The sequence below is a fragment of the Muscardinus avellanarius genome (genome assembly GCF_963383645.1).
Source record: "Muscardinus avellanarius genome assembly, chromosome: 16".
NCBI lineage: Eukaryota > Metazoa > Chordata > Mammalia > Rodentia > Gliridae > Muscardinus > Muscardinus avellanarius.
In genome coordinates this window covers 19,917,404-19,932,668 of record NC_137802.1, presented here as the reverse complement: position 1 = coordinate 19,932,668, position 15,265 = coordinate 19,917,404, and the positions used below count along the sequence as shown (strand labels likewise).

Genomic DNA, 15,265 nt, shown 5'->3' with positions numbered 1-15,265 from the left:
CCCAGTCATTTTCTTTTCTTTTCATTTTCTTTTTTTTTTAAACAGGGTCTCACTGGGTTGTTGCCTTGCTAGGTTGCTGAGGCTGGCTTCCCAAGAACTGTGCCATTACACTCAACTGCCAATTATTCTTTAACAACTCACAAAAAGGGCTTCTGTTAGACCCAGGTAGCCTTTCTCTTTTAAACCTCTGTAAACTTTTAAGCTAATGTCCAAATTGATACTAAATAACCATTCTTTCTGGGATCCTGAATGCCAAATGTTCTCCACTACTCTGTCTGTCAAAATGAAAAATTAGCTGGGCATGGTGACACACACGCTTGTAATCCCCCCCACCTTGGGAGGTGGACACAGGAAAATCACACAGAAGAGACCCTGTTTCCAAATAAAAAGTATAAAATAGGTCTGGGAGTGTAGCCCGGAGGTAGAAGGGCTTCCAAGAAACCCAGTACCACACACACACACACACACACACACACACACACACACACACACAAAATGTATAAGGTCAAATCTCCAAAAAGACACTGCAAAATTTGGGAACCTTTACAAATTCATGAACAGATGCTATTATATGATATAGTTATATCAAATAATAAATCTGTAGATAATTTTTTTTTGCAGCACTAGGGATGTAACCCAGGGGCATCTACCTCCAAGGAATACCCCCCCCCCCCGCCAGATTTTTTATTCTTTATTTTGAAACAAGGTTTCACTATGTTCCAGAGGTCCTCACTAAGCATCTGAGGCTGGCTGTGAACCTGCTATCCTCTGATCCTCTTGTCTCAGCCTCCCAAGTGCTGGGATTACAAGCATGTGTCACCATGTAGATAATTTTAAGAAACCAGAAATGCACACAATTCTGCTAACAGTAACACCAAAAACTATACTAAATATTGAACTGTCACCTTTTGCAGAGGTCTGGATGACTCTATTTAAAGACATATAGCTGGATCTGGTGGCACATGCTTGTGATCCCAGTATTTGGGATGCTGAGACGAGGGATAGCAGGTTCAAGGGTAGCCTCAGCAATGTAGCGAGACTCTTAGTGTTATGATGTTTTTAATTACTTAAGTTTTAGTCTAAATTAATAGTATTGATATGTTAAGATGTTTTGAATTAATATGGTGTGACTAATAAATTAGAGTACTTTTAGAAAGTGTGCTTTAATGGAGTTTTAGCCCAGAATAATGCTGATTCCATTTTGAAGCCTGTCTTCATCTTAAAAGTTTAAAAACAGGAATCAGGAACCAGGTGGGAATGGCTTGCAACAGGATTCCCGAGACAGTAAAAGAAGCGCCAGCCCAGAGCCAGTTCCACTGCCCTTGTGTCTGAGCAAACATTCCATAGATAAGAGACCCTCTTCCGTGTGCCCCTGTTATCCCCTGAATATCTGTGCTTTGTCAAGCGATTTTAAACATAGAAGTTGTAAATGTCAAGAATGTCCAGGCTGATAAAATGGAAATGACTAATGACCTTATAGAAAATAGTATATAAGGTGCCCTTTTATGAAGATCGGGGCCCTTGCTGCCTCTGTTGAGACAGATGCGCTTGGGTCCAGGTTCGAACCTGTAATAAAGTGTGACCTAACGAACTTAACTGACGTTGGACGATTTGTCTGGCGTGGGTACATTGCAACATTAGTAACTTAGCAAAACCCTGTTTCAGAATAAATAAATGAATACATATATAAAGAGTAAAATAATTTTTTTGGTACTAGAGATTAAACCCAGGAACAGTCTACCTCTTAGTTGTACCCTCAGCCCTATTTTATAATTTTTTTTTTTTATGGTACTGAGGATTGAACCCAGGAACATTTTACCTCCAAGTTACACCACTAGCACTTTTCTTTTCTTTTTTTTATTTATTTATTTATTTTTTTGCAGTACTGGGGATTGAACCCAGAGGCATTCTACCTCTGAGCTACACCCCCAGCCCTATTTTTATTTCATTTATTCATTTATTTATTTATTTATTATTTATTTATTTTTGTGATACTGGGAATGGAACTCAGGGGCATTCTCCCTCTGAGCTACACCCCCAGCCTGATTTTTTTTTTTTTTTTTCATTACTGGGGATGGAACCCAGGGGCATTCAATATTTCTTTTTGTTTTCTTTCTTACCAGAGAATATTTTTTCTTTTTTTTTAGGTGAAACTATCATATATTTATTTTTTTTTTCAGAAAAAAAATCTATCCTAATATGGAATATGGACTCTAGATACCCAAAACGATCTCGAAAAAGAGCAAAGCTAGAAGATATATATTTTCTGATTTCAAACCATATAAAGCTACAATAATTGAAACAGTGTAGTACTGTTCTAAAGGCAGATATATAAACCATTGGAGTTAAATAAAAGCCTAGAGATACATTCTTCCATATAGTGTCAAGTTATTTTTGACAAGGTTTCCATGAACATTTGGTGGAGGAAATAATAATCTTTTAACTAAATATTGTTGAAAAATAATAATTACATGAAAAAGAATAAAATTGGACCCTTACCTAATCCCATATACAAATATTAACTCAAAATAGATAAAAGACCTAAATATAAATCTTAAGACTATAAACTTTTAGAAGAAAATCTGGGTCATAAAACCTCACAACATTGAAATTGGCAGTGATTTCTTGGATATGATTTCAATGGCACAGACAACAGAAGGGTATACAAACTCCCTAAAAAATAAAATATTGTATATCCAAAGACAATGTAAACAGAGTTAAAAGTTACAGATAGAATGGAATAAAATATTTCCAAATGCTATATCTGAAGGTATATTAATATTCCAACTAGAAATCCTAAAAATTAGCAACAATAAAAGCAAACAATACAATTTAGAGATAGGTATAAGACTAACATAAATAATGAATCTCCACAGATAACTAATCTTAGTTGTCTGTTGGATGGAAAATCTTGTTTCTCTGCTTCTGGTGTGTGTTACCTATTTCTTCTTTGTAGTTAATCTCTTTGAGTATTTTCTCTAGTGCTGGTTTTGAAGACATAAATTCCTTCAGTTTCTGTTTGTCATGGAAGCTTCTTATTTCCCCATCTAATTTGATAGAAAGTTTTGCTGGGTAGGAAATTTTTGGCTGGAAGTTGTTTTCTTTCAGAGTTTGGAATATGTTACTCCAAGCCCTTCTGGCTCTCATGACTTGGTTTGGGAAGTCTGGAGTGATTCTAATTGGTTTGCCTCTGAATGTCACTTGGCCCTTTGCTTTTGTTGCCTTTAAGATTCTCTGCTTGGCTTCCACATTGGTCATTTTGACAATTATGTGGCGTGGGGATCCTCTTCTCTGATCCTGTTTAAAGGGAGTTCTATAAGTTTCCTGAACCTGTGTATCGACCTCTTGTTCTATGTTTGGAAAATTTTCTGCTATTACTTCCTTGAAGAGATTGTTGATCCCTTTGGTTTCACCTTCGTTTCCCTCCTCTATTCCAATTATTCTTAGGTTAGCTCTCTTAAAATGGGCCCATATTTCTTCAATGTCAGATTCCTGCTGTAGGATTTTTTTTCTAGATTAGAAACTATGCGTTCATTTTTGGAGTGATCATCTTCTAAGAGTGAGATTCTATTCTCCATGTGGTCTAATCGGTTGTTTGTACTTTGAATTGAGGCCTTTACTTCATTAATTGCATCCTTTATCTCTTTTTGGCTCTCTCTGAATTCTTTTCGAAGCACCTCTATTATTTCTACAGTTATTTTCCTGATTTGATCTTCTAGAAATCTCTGATTTTCTGTTTTATCGGGTTCTGATGTTGTGGGGTTGTGGGCATTCATTGCTCCATTGTTATTCCTCTTTCCCATGATTTCGGAAGTTTGTTCCTTCTCTGGTTCTTCCCTTGGGTCACTACGACTTCACTTAAGGTGCTCTGGATCTCGAGTCTGTGGTATCTCGGTTCCCACTACTCCTTTACTGGGTTGTATCGCAGAGTCTCAGACCCAGGGAGTCAATAGAGGCTGCTTTAGACCATCGGGGGGGCCAGGTTGTGCGTTCTCTTATGGTGTGATATCTCTGCCACCGCCACTCCCCCACTGGGTCAAGTCCCTGGGAGTCAGTACTGGGATTTCTCCTCTGGGGCCCGCAATTTGAATCACTGTTGTTGAGTATGCAGATGGAGCTGTAGTGGACTCGGTGAATTCGCTGCTACTGCCGCTGGTGGCAATATGGCGCCGCTGTCACACACTCGGCCGTGAGGCTGGCGTATTTCTTCTCTGGTTTTGAGCTCCGCTCTGAGTCCCTGCAGCATGTGCTGAGCCCAGCCACGGAGTTTTAGATGCTCCCTGTGCCGAAAAATCTGCTGAATATCGCCAGTCTGTTCCACAGCGGCTCACCTCAGCTCGCTGCCCGCCACTCCTCTCTGGAGCCTGGTGGGCTGTTGAGTGCGTCGGTTTGTAGCTGTAGCCATCCTGTGAATTCGCCGCTGCCGCCGGCAGTAAGGTGTTGCTGCCACGACCTTGGCCGTGAGACCGGCGTATCTCCTCTGTGGCTCTGAGCTCTGTTCTGTGTTCCCCTCCTCTCTGGAGCCTGGTGATTTTTTTTGTTTCTCTGGTGATGGTGTTTTCTGGCTATGAAAGGCGCTGATTTTGTGGTAATAGAGATTGGTTGTTAGCGGGGCTCTTAAGCCCCGCTTTTCTCGGTCGCCATCTTCCCGGAAGTCCCCATATCAATAAAAGTATTTAAAAAATCAGTAAATAATGGCCCTGGGTTCAATCCCCAGTACAAACAAAACAAAACAAAACCCAAACAGTAACTTTTCTCTTTTCTAAGAGAAGAGTTTGCTTCTCCAAACGTCAGTTTTTTCTTTTGTTTGTTTGTTTTTTGTGGTACTGGAGATGGAACCCAGGGACATTCTACCTCCAAGCTATACCCCCAGCCCTATTTTTTATTCTTTATTTTGAAACAAGTTCTAAGTTGGGGAGGGCCTCACCAAGTAGCTGAGTCTAGCTGCAAACCTGCGATCCTCCTGTCTCAGCCTCCCAAATGCTGGGATTATAAGCATGTGGCACCATGCCTAGCTTAAACCTCAGTTTTGAAAATCCATTAGGAGCTGGGTGTGGTGGTGCATGCTTGAAATCCCAGCATTTGGGAGGTAGAGACTGGAGGATAGCGTTCTGCAGATAGCCTTAGCTACTTAGGGAGGCCCTTCACAACTCAGTGAGAACTTGTTTCAAAAAATAAAAAGACTAGCTGGGTGTGGTGGCCCACGCTGGTAATCCCAGCATTTGGGTGGTGGAGACTGGAGGATGGTGTTCTGCAGACAGCCTTAGCTACTTAGGGAGGCCCTTCACAACTCAGTGAGAACTTGTTTCAAAAAATAAAAAGACTAGCTGGGTGTGGTGGCCCACGCTGGTAATCCCAGCATTTGGGTGGTGGAGACTGGAGGATGGCGTTCTGCAGACAGCCTTAGCTACTTAGGGAGGCCCTTCACAACTCAGTGAGAACTTGTTTCAAAAAATAAAAAGACTAGCTGGGTGTGGTGGTGCACACTTGTAATCCCAGCACTTGGGAGGCTGAGACAGGAGGGTCGCACAGGTTTGAAGCAAGCCTCAGCTACTTAGTGAGGCTCTCAGCAACTTAGTGAGACCCTGTTTCCAAATAAAGTATAAAATAAGTCTGGGAGTATAGCCTGGAGGTAAAAAAGCCCCTGGGTTCCACCTTCAGTACCACATACACAAAATAAATAAATAAAATTAAAAGACTAAAAAAAAAAAAAGGATGGTGGTGTAGCTTGGAGGTAGTATGCCCTTGGAGTTCATCCCCAGTACTGGAAAAAAAAAAAAAAGAAAAAAGAAAGAAAAGAAAAGAAAAGAAAAGAAAAGAAAAGCCTTTAGGCCCTCAAATGCTTATAAGATTTTAGTAAAGGTCATTAGCACCAAAACAGCTTACAACTAAACTACACAAACTGTTCAGGAACCACTGCCAATCACATGGAGTAAAGATGGGACGCCTGAAAATATCAAAAGCTAGAAGAGTATGGCGTTACACAGTTGCCTACCGAGCATACTAGGGCTGGACCCACCCACACTCACCATCTCTTGTCCATGGCTCCACAAGAAGGTTTTCGGGTCCCGACTTATCTTCTTTGCCTTTGACATCACAAGCCTGAAGAGTCAACTGGAGAGGTTTACCTGATCAAAGAAAAGAGGGCAAGCCTTAAACTAGCACTACAAAAACATGAAATTCAGCCAGTGTATGGATGGAAATGTGGTGTTACTCAGATTGCTGACTAAAAGCTTAGTTGCTTAAAAGCTAAAATAAGCTGGGTGTAGTGGCACACGCTTGTAATCTCAGAATTTTGGAGGCTGAGACAGGAGGATTGAGGATCACAGATAGCCTCAGCTACTTAGTGAGGCCCTTTGCAACTCAGTGAGACCCTGTTTCAAAATAAAAATGAATAAAAAATAGGGCTGGGGGTGTAGCTCAGAGCTAGAATGCCCTTGGGTTCCATCCTCAGTATGGAAAAAAAAAAAAAAAAAAAAAAAAAAAGCTAAAATAGAGAGCCAAAGCCAGATGTGGTGGCACATGCTTGTAATTCCAGCACTTGGGAAGCTGAGAGAGGAGGATCGCACAAGTTCAAAGCCATACTCAGCTACTTAGTGAGGCTCTCAGCAACTTAGTGAGACCCTGTTTCCAAATGAATTATAAAATAGGTCTGGGAGTATAGCCCGGAGGTAGAAAAAGCCCTTGGATTTCACCCCCTAGTTCCACCAAGATAATAACAAATAAATAAATAAATAAATAAATAAATAAATAAATAAATAAATAAGCTGGGCGTAGTGGTGCACACTTACAATCCCAGAACTTGGGAGGCTAAGACAGGAGGATCGCAGGTTTGCAGCCAAGTTAACAGCTACTTGGTGAGGCCCTCTGCTACTTAGTGAGATCCTGCTTCAAAATAAAGAGTAAAAAATAGGGCTGGGAGTATAGCGTGGAGGTAGAATCCCTCTGGGTTCAATCCCCAGTCCTGGGCATAAATAAATAAATAAATAAATAAATAAATAAATAAAATGATGAAAGTACAAGCCAGATGTGGTAGCTAACACCTGTAATCCCAGTAGTAGGGACGTTGATACAGGAGTATACAGGTTTGAGGACAGACTCGGCAAGTAGTACACTGTCATCAACCTAGCAAGACCCTGTTTCCAAATAAAAATAAAATAGGGCTGGGTATGTAGCTCGGAGGTAGAATGCTCCCCGGGTTCAATCTCTAGTAACACACACACACACACACACACACACACACACACACGAAGGTACAAATATGATGACATAAATACCACAGTAATTCCTCTATTACTAAAGATGATGGAGTCTAATACCAAACCTTGTGGATAGAAACTGTACCACTAGAAGAGCCAGAGTGGCAGGTAAGTTATTCCTAAAGTGCAGAGACAGTCATTGGGAAGAGCTTTATGGACTCCTATGTTGAGTAGATTAGGGGGCCCCATCCTAGGTCAGTAATAATGTGCTAAGATGGATTGCTACAGGGTCCAAGAGGAGAAAGTGGTGGCAGGCATAAATGATTCAGAGAAGCAATGACAAGGATGTATTCTAAGCGAAGATCCCTTTGCTCTAGGTCTTGGCTACCTTCCTCCTTTCAGATAAAAAGGACCTAATCTTTTCAATCTCTTAACCTGTACAATGAGATGGCTGTGCTCAAATGGCTACCAGACCTAATGGACCAAGCCAATAAGTCTTCAGAGTTCAACTCAGGGGACACTTGTATCATCCTCTTCTACTAATCCTGCCATAAGTAAAGCAACATCTCCCCATTCCCTACCAACTCAAAATCTGGTAGTACACAAAAGACAGGATGCCAGGGGGGCACACGTGAGGATGGCTAAAGATCCGACAACCACTGGCATTTCCATTATGCCTAAGTCATTTACCATATTTAAGGAGCAGGTTCTGTCTCACTGAGGCCATTGATGAGATGAGGGACGAGGCGTCGTACCCTGTGTCCAGGTGGTCGGTGATGGTACACAGAGAGTTCATCACTTTGGCAACACTTCCTCTTGCTAATGCAAAAGCCAGAAGAGTCAGTTCTACCTCAGGGGTAGAACAGCAGCTATAAAGAATAAATGAAAACCTTTTTATTTCCTAAAACATGAGGAAACCTAGCTAGCTTAAACCCATGTTAATTGATCACTCGAAGTAAAATTAACCTGCCACATGCTTTATATCTGTTTATCAGAAATACCTTTTCAAAATCCTGAAGATAACCTAAGGGAAAACTAAACTCAGGGGACCATGAAACTAAATTCTTAAATCTGTAACTTTAACATAATTGTGTGTGTGTGTGTGTACGTGCACGCGTGCGCGCGTGCGTGCTGGGGACTGAATTCAGGGCATTATACTTCTAAGCTATACTCTCAGTCCTTTCTGTTTTTTATTTTGAAACAAGGTCTTGCTACGTTGCTAAAGCTGTTTTCAAACCTGCAACCCTCCTGTTTCAAAACCTCCCAAGTACTGAGATATAGGTGTGTGTCATAATGCTCAGCTTAACCTATAAATATTAAATAATATTCATAAGCCAAAAATAAGCTGCTGCAATAATAACTCTGATATTTAGAAGCCTTGGATAATGAGTTAACTTGGTCAAAAATTTGATGGTGTTTTTCTTGAGAAGCATGAAAAATTTATTTTAGACTCACTCCATTCACACTTCTCTGACTTTTAAAATACATTACACTGAATAATTTAAAACTATCTGGCTAGCTGGGCGTGGTGGCACAAGTTTGTAATCCCAGCATCTGGAAGGCTTAGACAGGTGGATCATGGTTTGCAGACAGCCTCAGCTACTTAGTGAGGCCCTTTGCAACTCAGTGAGACCCCATTTCAAAATAAAGAATAAAAAATTGGGCTGGGAGTATAACTTGGAGGTAGAACGCCCCTGGGTTCCATCCCCAACATGGCAACAAAACAAAACAAAAAACAAAAACAAAAGAAACCCCAAAATATCTGACTTTCTCAGGGCTTGGTCCTCTAAAACAGTAATGTCCTCAGGATTCACTGAGTGTCATTCATAAGATATGTGCTCCCATTTATCAAGCTACCAAGGAACCCCTTCCCTGTTCTACAGATAATTAAGCTTTGAGCCTGTGTGCAAAGGTAAGCAAGGTCACAATCAGGGTTACAGGTTAGGGATAAGAGCCAATTGAGATGATGGGCTTGGTGGTACATGCCTGAATCCCTATATTAGGGAGGCTGAGAAAGGAGGATTGCATTTTCAACTCCAGAATCAGCAACTCAGTGAGACCCTGTTTCAAAGTCAAAAATAAAGTGGGAGTGGTGGCACATGCTTGTAATCCTAGCAGTTGGGAAGCTGAGACAGGAGGATCACAGGTTTGTGGCCAGCCTCAGCTATTTAGTGAGGCCCTCTGCAACTTAGTGAGACCCTGTTTCAAAATAAAAGAACAGAATAGAGCTGAGAATATAGCTCAGAGGTAGAGCTCAGGAGTAAAATGCCCCTGGGTTCAAACCCAGAACAAGAACAAAATGACTGAACTGAGAGGTTCAGGAATTAGACTGAATTAGAGGACTCTTCCTCCTCCCCTAATTCTTGAAAATGGAGTTCAGATCAGTGAGCTATTATTTCATCTCCTCTCCAACCCCTAAATATAGTGATCTTTAAAAGATTTAGGGAAAATTTTAAAAAATTTAATAAACATATATGCCCTCTGCCACCCACAAAGAGTTCATCTTATCAACCTTAATTTTACCTAGTTATCCTTATGAGGAAGCTGTCTACTTCTTCCAGAACATTGGGAGACAGGAAAGTTGAGAAATCTGTAGATCCTGGAGAAAGGGACAGTGGAGGCATGTGCTGCAGTGCCTTCCTAGAAAAAAGCCAGACATACTGTTAGAAAAAAACATATTGTGCAAAGCTTGTTAAATTAATCCCTTATAAGCAGTCAGTTCCCCATGGAGAACCTGGTACAAAATATGTACTTTTCTTTTGTCCCCAGGAGTTATAATAGGATTTTACTTTTTTTCTTTTTCTCAAGAGTTTCACTTTCCTCTGTAAAAGTTTATCCTAAAACTCTGGAAGCCAGCATTCATTTTAAGTAGTATGAGCAAAAGACACAGACTATATAGAAAAGCCTGGAATTCTTAGGGAAACTGACACTAGTGTATGGCTCAGTAGAAATGAATCTTTTTTATTCTTCTTTCCTCGTGCTGAGGATTGAATCTATGAGTGTTCTACCTCCAAGATATACCCCCAGCCTTCATTTACTTATTTTTATTTTTTTATTTTTGGTGGTACTGGAGTTCCTGGAAGCCCTTCTACCTCCAGACTACATTCCCAGACCTATTTTATGTATTTTTTTAAATTTGGAAACAGGGTCTCTTAAGCCAGCATGGCTGGCTTCGAACCTGCGCGATCCTCCTGTCTCTGCCTCCCAAGCGCGGGGATTATAAGTGTGCGCCACCACGCCCGGCTATATTTTCTTATTTGAAGACAGGGTCTCACTAAGTTGTCAAGGCTGGCTTTGAACCTGCAATTCTCCAGACTCAGCCTCCCAAGTAACCAGGATTATACAAATGTACCACCACACCTGGCTTATACACTGAATCTTAAAATCTGTGCTATCTAAAGAGGTATCATAAACCAGGCATGGTGGCACACACTTGTAATCCCAACATTTGGGAAACTGAGACTGGAGGATCGTGGTTCATGGACAGCCTCAGCTACTTTGCGAGGCCCTTTGCAACTCAGTGAGACCCTGTTTCAATAATTAAAAAGACTAAAAAATAGGGCTGAGGGTGTAGCTCAGAGGTACAATGCCCCCGAGTTCCATCCTCAGTACCAAAAAACAAAAAAAAAAAAACCTAAATAGGTATCATATTGCCTATCATATTGGTCTTTTTATTGACTCCTAAGTAGAGCAACACCATCATTCTCCAGTCCTGCCATGTGTCTTAACCTTTCTACCTTAATATCTGTTTCAAAGTTTTCTTTTCTCATCTCCTCTGATATTTATTATCTTTCTGAATTTCCCCAATGGTTTTGTCTCCTCTGCTTTGTAACAAATTTATGCAACAAATTATTTCTGAGTACTCCTATGTTTCAGCAACTGGACTAGATGAGAGAGTGAACTATGAGAAACTTGAAGGCATGCTAAAAATGGATCCAAAAACGCCTCAAAATGCTAAAATCCAATGTCATTTAATGACAGTAATGACGGTGTCTGAAACAATCTTGTTTCTGCATTTTATTTTGGGGTTTTGGTTTTTTTTTTTTTTTTTTTTGGTGGTACTGGGGTTACTGGATGCCCTTCTACCTCTGGGCTACACTCCCAGACCTATTTTTTTTTTTTTTTTTTTTTTTGGAAACAGGGTCTCTTAAGCCATAGAGGCTGGCTCTGAACCAGTGTGATCCTCCTGTCTCACCCTCCCAAGCACGGGGATTACAAGCGTGTGCCACCACGCCCGGCTTCTTTCTTCATTTTAAAATAAAGATCATAGCCAAGGCCATGAGACAGGAGGATCTCAGTTCACAGACAGCCTCAGTTACTACTTAGTGAGGCTCTTTGTAATCCAGTGAGATCCTGTTTAAAAAAAAAAAAAATAGGGCTGGGGGTGTAGCTCGGAGGTAGAATGCCCCTGGATTTCATCCCCAGTTCTTAAAAAAAAAAAAAAATCATAGCCAGATGTGGTGGTGCTGCATGCCTGTAATCCCAATGATTTGAGGTAGAGCCAGGAAGATCACAGGTTCAAGGCCAGCCCAGGCAACTTATGGAGGCCCTGGCTCAAAATCAAAACTAAAAAGACCTTGGAATGTAGGTCAGTGTATAGCACTCCTGGGTTCAATCCCAAGTGCCATTAATTGATGAATGAAAATTGATTAGTCTTACTGATAATAATTAATCTTATTTAAAATATGTAGCTAATACAGAAAAGCTAACAGTGTCAATTTCCACTCTGTTCTGATTTTTCTCCCTCCTACCTGACAGTCTGACAGGCTGTCTTTGGGCTGTGCTAGAATGGCAGCTACACTCACACAGCTGATTAACAAGGTCTAAAGCATACTCGAAGCATGCAGTCATTTACTGAGTTTATTTCCATTAATATAAGTAAAAACTTTGGTCCCCAAATACACTTTTTCTCTCTCTCTCTCTCTCTCGTGTGTGTGTATGTGTGTGTGTGTGTGTGTGTGTGTGTGTGTGTGTGTGTGTGTGTTTGCAGTACTCGGGATGGATCCCAAGGGCATTCTACCTCTGAGCTACACTCCCAGACTTATTTTTCATTCTTTATTTTGAAACAGGGTCCCACTAAGTTGCAGAGGGCCTAAGTAGCTCAGGCTGGCTGCTAACCTGAAATCCTCCTGTCTCAGCCTCCCAAATACTGGGATTATAAGTGTGCACCACCACACCCAGCTATTCTTTATTTTGAAACAGGGCATGTCACTAAGTTGTGGAGGGCCTCACTAAGTAGCTGAGGTCAGTCACAAACCTGTGATCCTCCTGTTTTAGCCTCCCAAGTACTAAGATTACAAGCGTGCACCACCATACCTGGCTCTAAATATGCTTTTTCTTAATTTTTCCTCATTGATCTTTTGCACAATACAACTTTTGTTTTAAAATAGTCACAGAAGTGCTGGATGTGATGGCGCACACTTGTAATCCCCGTGCTTGGGAGGCGGAGACAGGAGGATTGCACAGGTTCGAAGCCAGCCTTGCTGGCTTAAGAAACCCTGTTTCCAAATAAAAAAATATATATATATATTTAAAAAAATAGGTCTGGGAGTATATCCCGGAGTTAGAAGGGCTTCCAGGAATCCCAATACCACCAAAAATAAATAAATAAATAAAATAGTCATAGATGAGCTGGGCATGGTGGTGCACACTTGTAATTCTAGTATTTAGGAAGCTGAGACAGCAGGATTGCACAGGTACAAAGCCAGCCTCAGCTACTTAGTGAGGCTCTCAGCAATTTAGTGGGACCCTGTTTCCAAGAAAAATAGAAAATAGGTTTGGGAGTATAGCCCAAAGGTAGAAAGCCTCTGGGTTCGATCCCCAGCACCAAAAAAAAAAAGTCATAAATGACTGATTTTTAAATGTCAGGGGTATGTAAAAATATCATTGAAGATATATTAGTTGAACTAAGCAGAAATATTTCCATTCTTCAACAACCTGGCACATCTTCATGAATTAAAGCTGGGTAATCCCAGTACTTGAGGCGCTGACACAGGAGGACTGCAAGGTTCAATGACAGCCTCAGCAGTGGGGAGACTCTCAGCACCTAGTGAGACCCTGATTCCAAATAAAAACCAAAAACAGGGATGTAACTCCTTGGTTCAGTTCCCAGTGCCACATACATATACACACCAAAAGAGAACAAAAGGCAGAAAGCTCTTCTCTCTCTTCCTGAAAATCCAGTCTACATGGCAGAACTATGTGAGGTAGGCTTTGAGTGTGTAGGGGTAAGCGGGGGAGCCATGGTGACATACAGTAGGGTACAGCCCTGAACTAGGTGAAAGAGGTATCTGTCCAAAGGGAGAGACCAGCATGGAATGCAGATATGAGCTGGGGCAGAGGGTAGCCTAACACTTGGTATAGGAAATCAGGAAAGACAAAGAAGGGCCTTGGTGCAGCAGCCATGCGAGAGCTGCTGGAGCAGGAGTGAATAAGGACGGTGTCCCTGCAAAGGAAGGAACAGTAGGACACTAGTTATATAGAGACTGAGGACATAAAGACAGATATGGAAGCCGGGCGTGGTGGCGCACGCTTGTAATCCAGCGCTTAGGAGGGTGAGACAGGAGGATCGCACAGGTTCGAAGCCAGCCTCAGCTACTTACGCTCTCAGCACCTTAGTGAGACCCTGTTTCCAAATAAAGTATAAAACAGGTCTGGGAGTATAGCCTGGAGGTAGAAAGCCCCTGGGTTCCACCCTCAGTCACACACACACACACACACACACACACACACACACACACACAGATAGGGAGGTCGGTTTTTCAGTATCAGACAAAGGACTCACAAATCTAGAGAGGCAGAAGATTAGAATGAGCTTTATCATGCTGAATGAGAACTAGAAGTACCAGTGTAAGCTTGATTATTATTATTATTATTATTATTATTATTATTATTATTATTTTGGTGGTACTGGGGTTCCTGGAAGCCCTTCTACCTCCGGGCCACACTTCCAGACCTATTTTTATATTTTTTGAAACAGGGTCTCTTAAACCAGCACGGCTGGCTACAAACCTGCGCGATCCTCCTGTCTCCGCCTCCCAAGCGCGGGGATTACAAGCGTGCGCCACCACGCCCGGTGATTCTTAGTATTATTGATATATATATAAATATAGGTGTAACTGGGTGCAGTGGCCCATGCCTTAAAACCCAGTACTTGGGAGGCTGAGACAGGAGTATCGCAGGTTTAAGACTAGCTGCAGCAATGCAGCCAGACTTTCAGCAACCTAGGGAGATTCTGTTTCAAAACAAAAAATTAAGCTGGGTGTGGTGGCATAAGGTTGTATTCCCAGTATTTGGGAGGCTGAGACAGGAGGATTGCTAGTTCAAAGCCGGCCCCAGCAACATAAGAGAGGCTATCAGCAACTTAATGAGACCATTTCTAAACAAAAAATAAAAAAGGGCAAAAAAAGATGAAATAGGGCTTGGGGTATAGCTCAGAGGTAGAATGTCCCTGGGTTCAATCCCCAGTACTACAGGGGAAAGTAGTAGTAGTAATAATAACAACAACAACAACAACAACAACAATAGTAATAATCTTTCTACTGAAAGGACTTGGGAGAAGTAATACCCTGAGAATAATAAAGTTTTGAACAGTCTTCATTAAAAGGAAAATTTATTTCTTAGAAAAATGTTTGATTCCAAGTCAAGGACGGTGGTATACACCTATAATCCCAATACTTGGGAGGCTGAGACAGAAGGATTACAAGATTAAGGCTAGCCTCAGCAACTTTACAAGGTCCTCAGCAACCTAGTTAGATTCTCTTTCAAAATAAAAATACAACAAGGTTGGGAAGTATAGGTCAGAGGTATAAGGACCCTAGGTTCAATACTCAGTACTAAACAACAACAACAAAAATGCTGATTCTAGGACTAAGGCAGAGAACACTCCAGATAAGCCTGGAGTGTCTGGTGCCAGGAAGTAAAGAAGCAGCTGGCACAGTGGCATTCTCTCGCAGTCCTAGCTCTTTGGGAGGCTCAGGTGGGAGATGGCTTGACCCCAGAATTCAATACCGGTCTGGCTGGGCAATATACCCTCAAAAACAAAAACAAAACAGTGAGAAGTGTTA

General features: G+C 41.4%; 1 protein-coding gene across 1 annotated transcript in view; it reads right to left on the bottom strand.

The window, feature by feature from the left end:
- The window catches only part of ZZEF1 (zinc finger ZZ-type and EF-hand domain containing 1), a gene marked incomplete at both ends in the record, with an annotated part of 182,721 nt that overhangs the window by 132,982 nt on the left and 34,474 nt on the right, over positions 1 to 15,265 (bottom strand). The window contains 3 exons of the mRNA XM_080713975.1: positions 6,030 to 6,128; positions 7,890 to 8,068; positions 9,723 to 9,839. Coding sequence (XP_080570101.1) covers positions 6,030 to 6,128; positions 7,890 to 8,068; positions 9,723 to 9,839 — 395 coding nt within the window. The remainder of the gene's footprint in view (positions 1 to 6,029; positions 6,129 to 7,889; positions 8,069 to 9,722; positions 9,840 to 15,265) is intronic.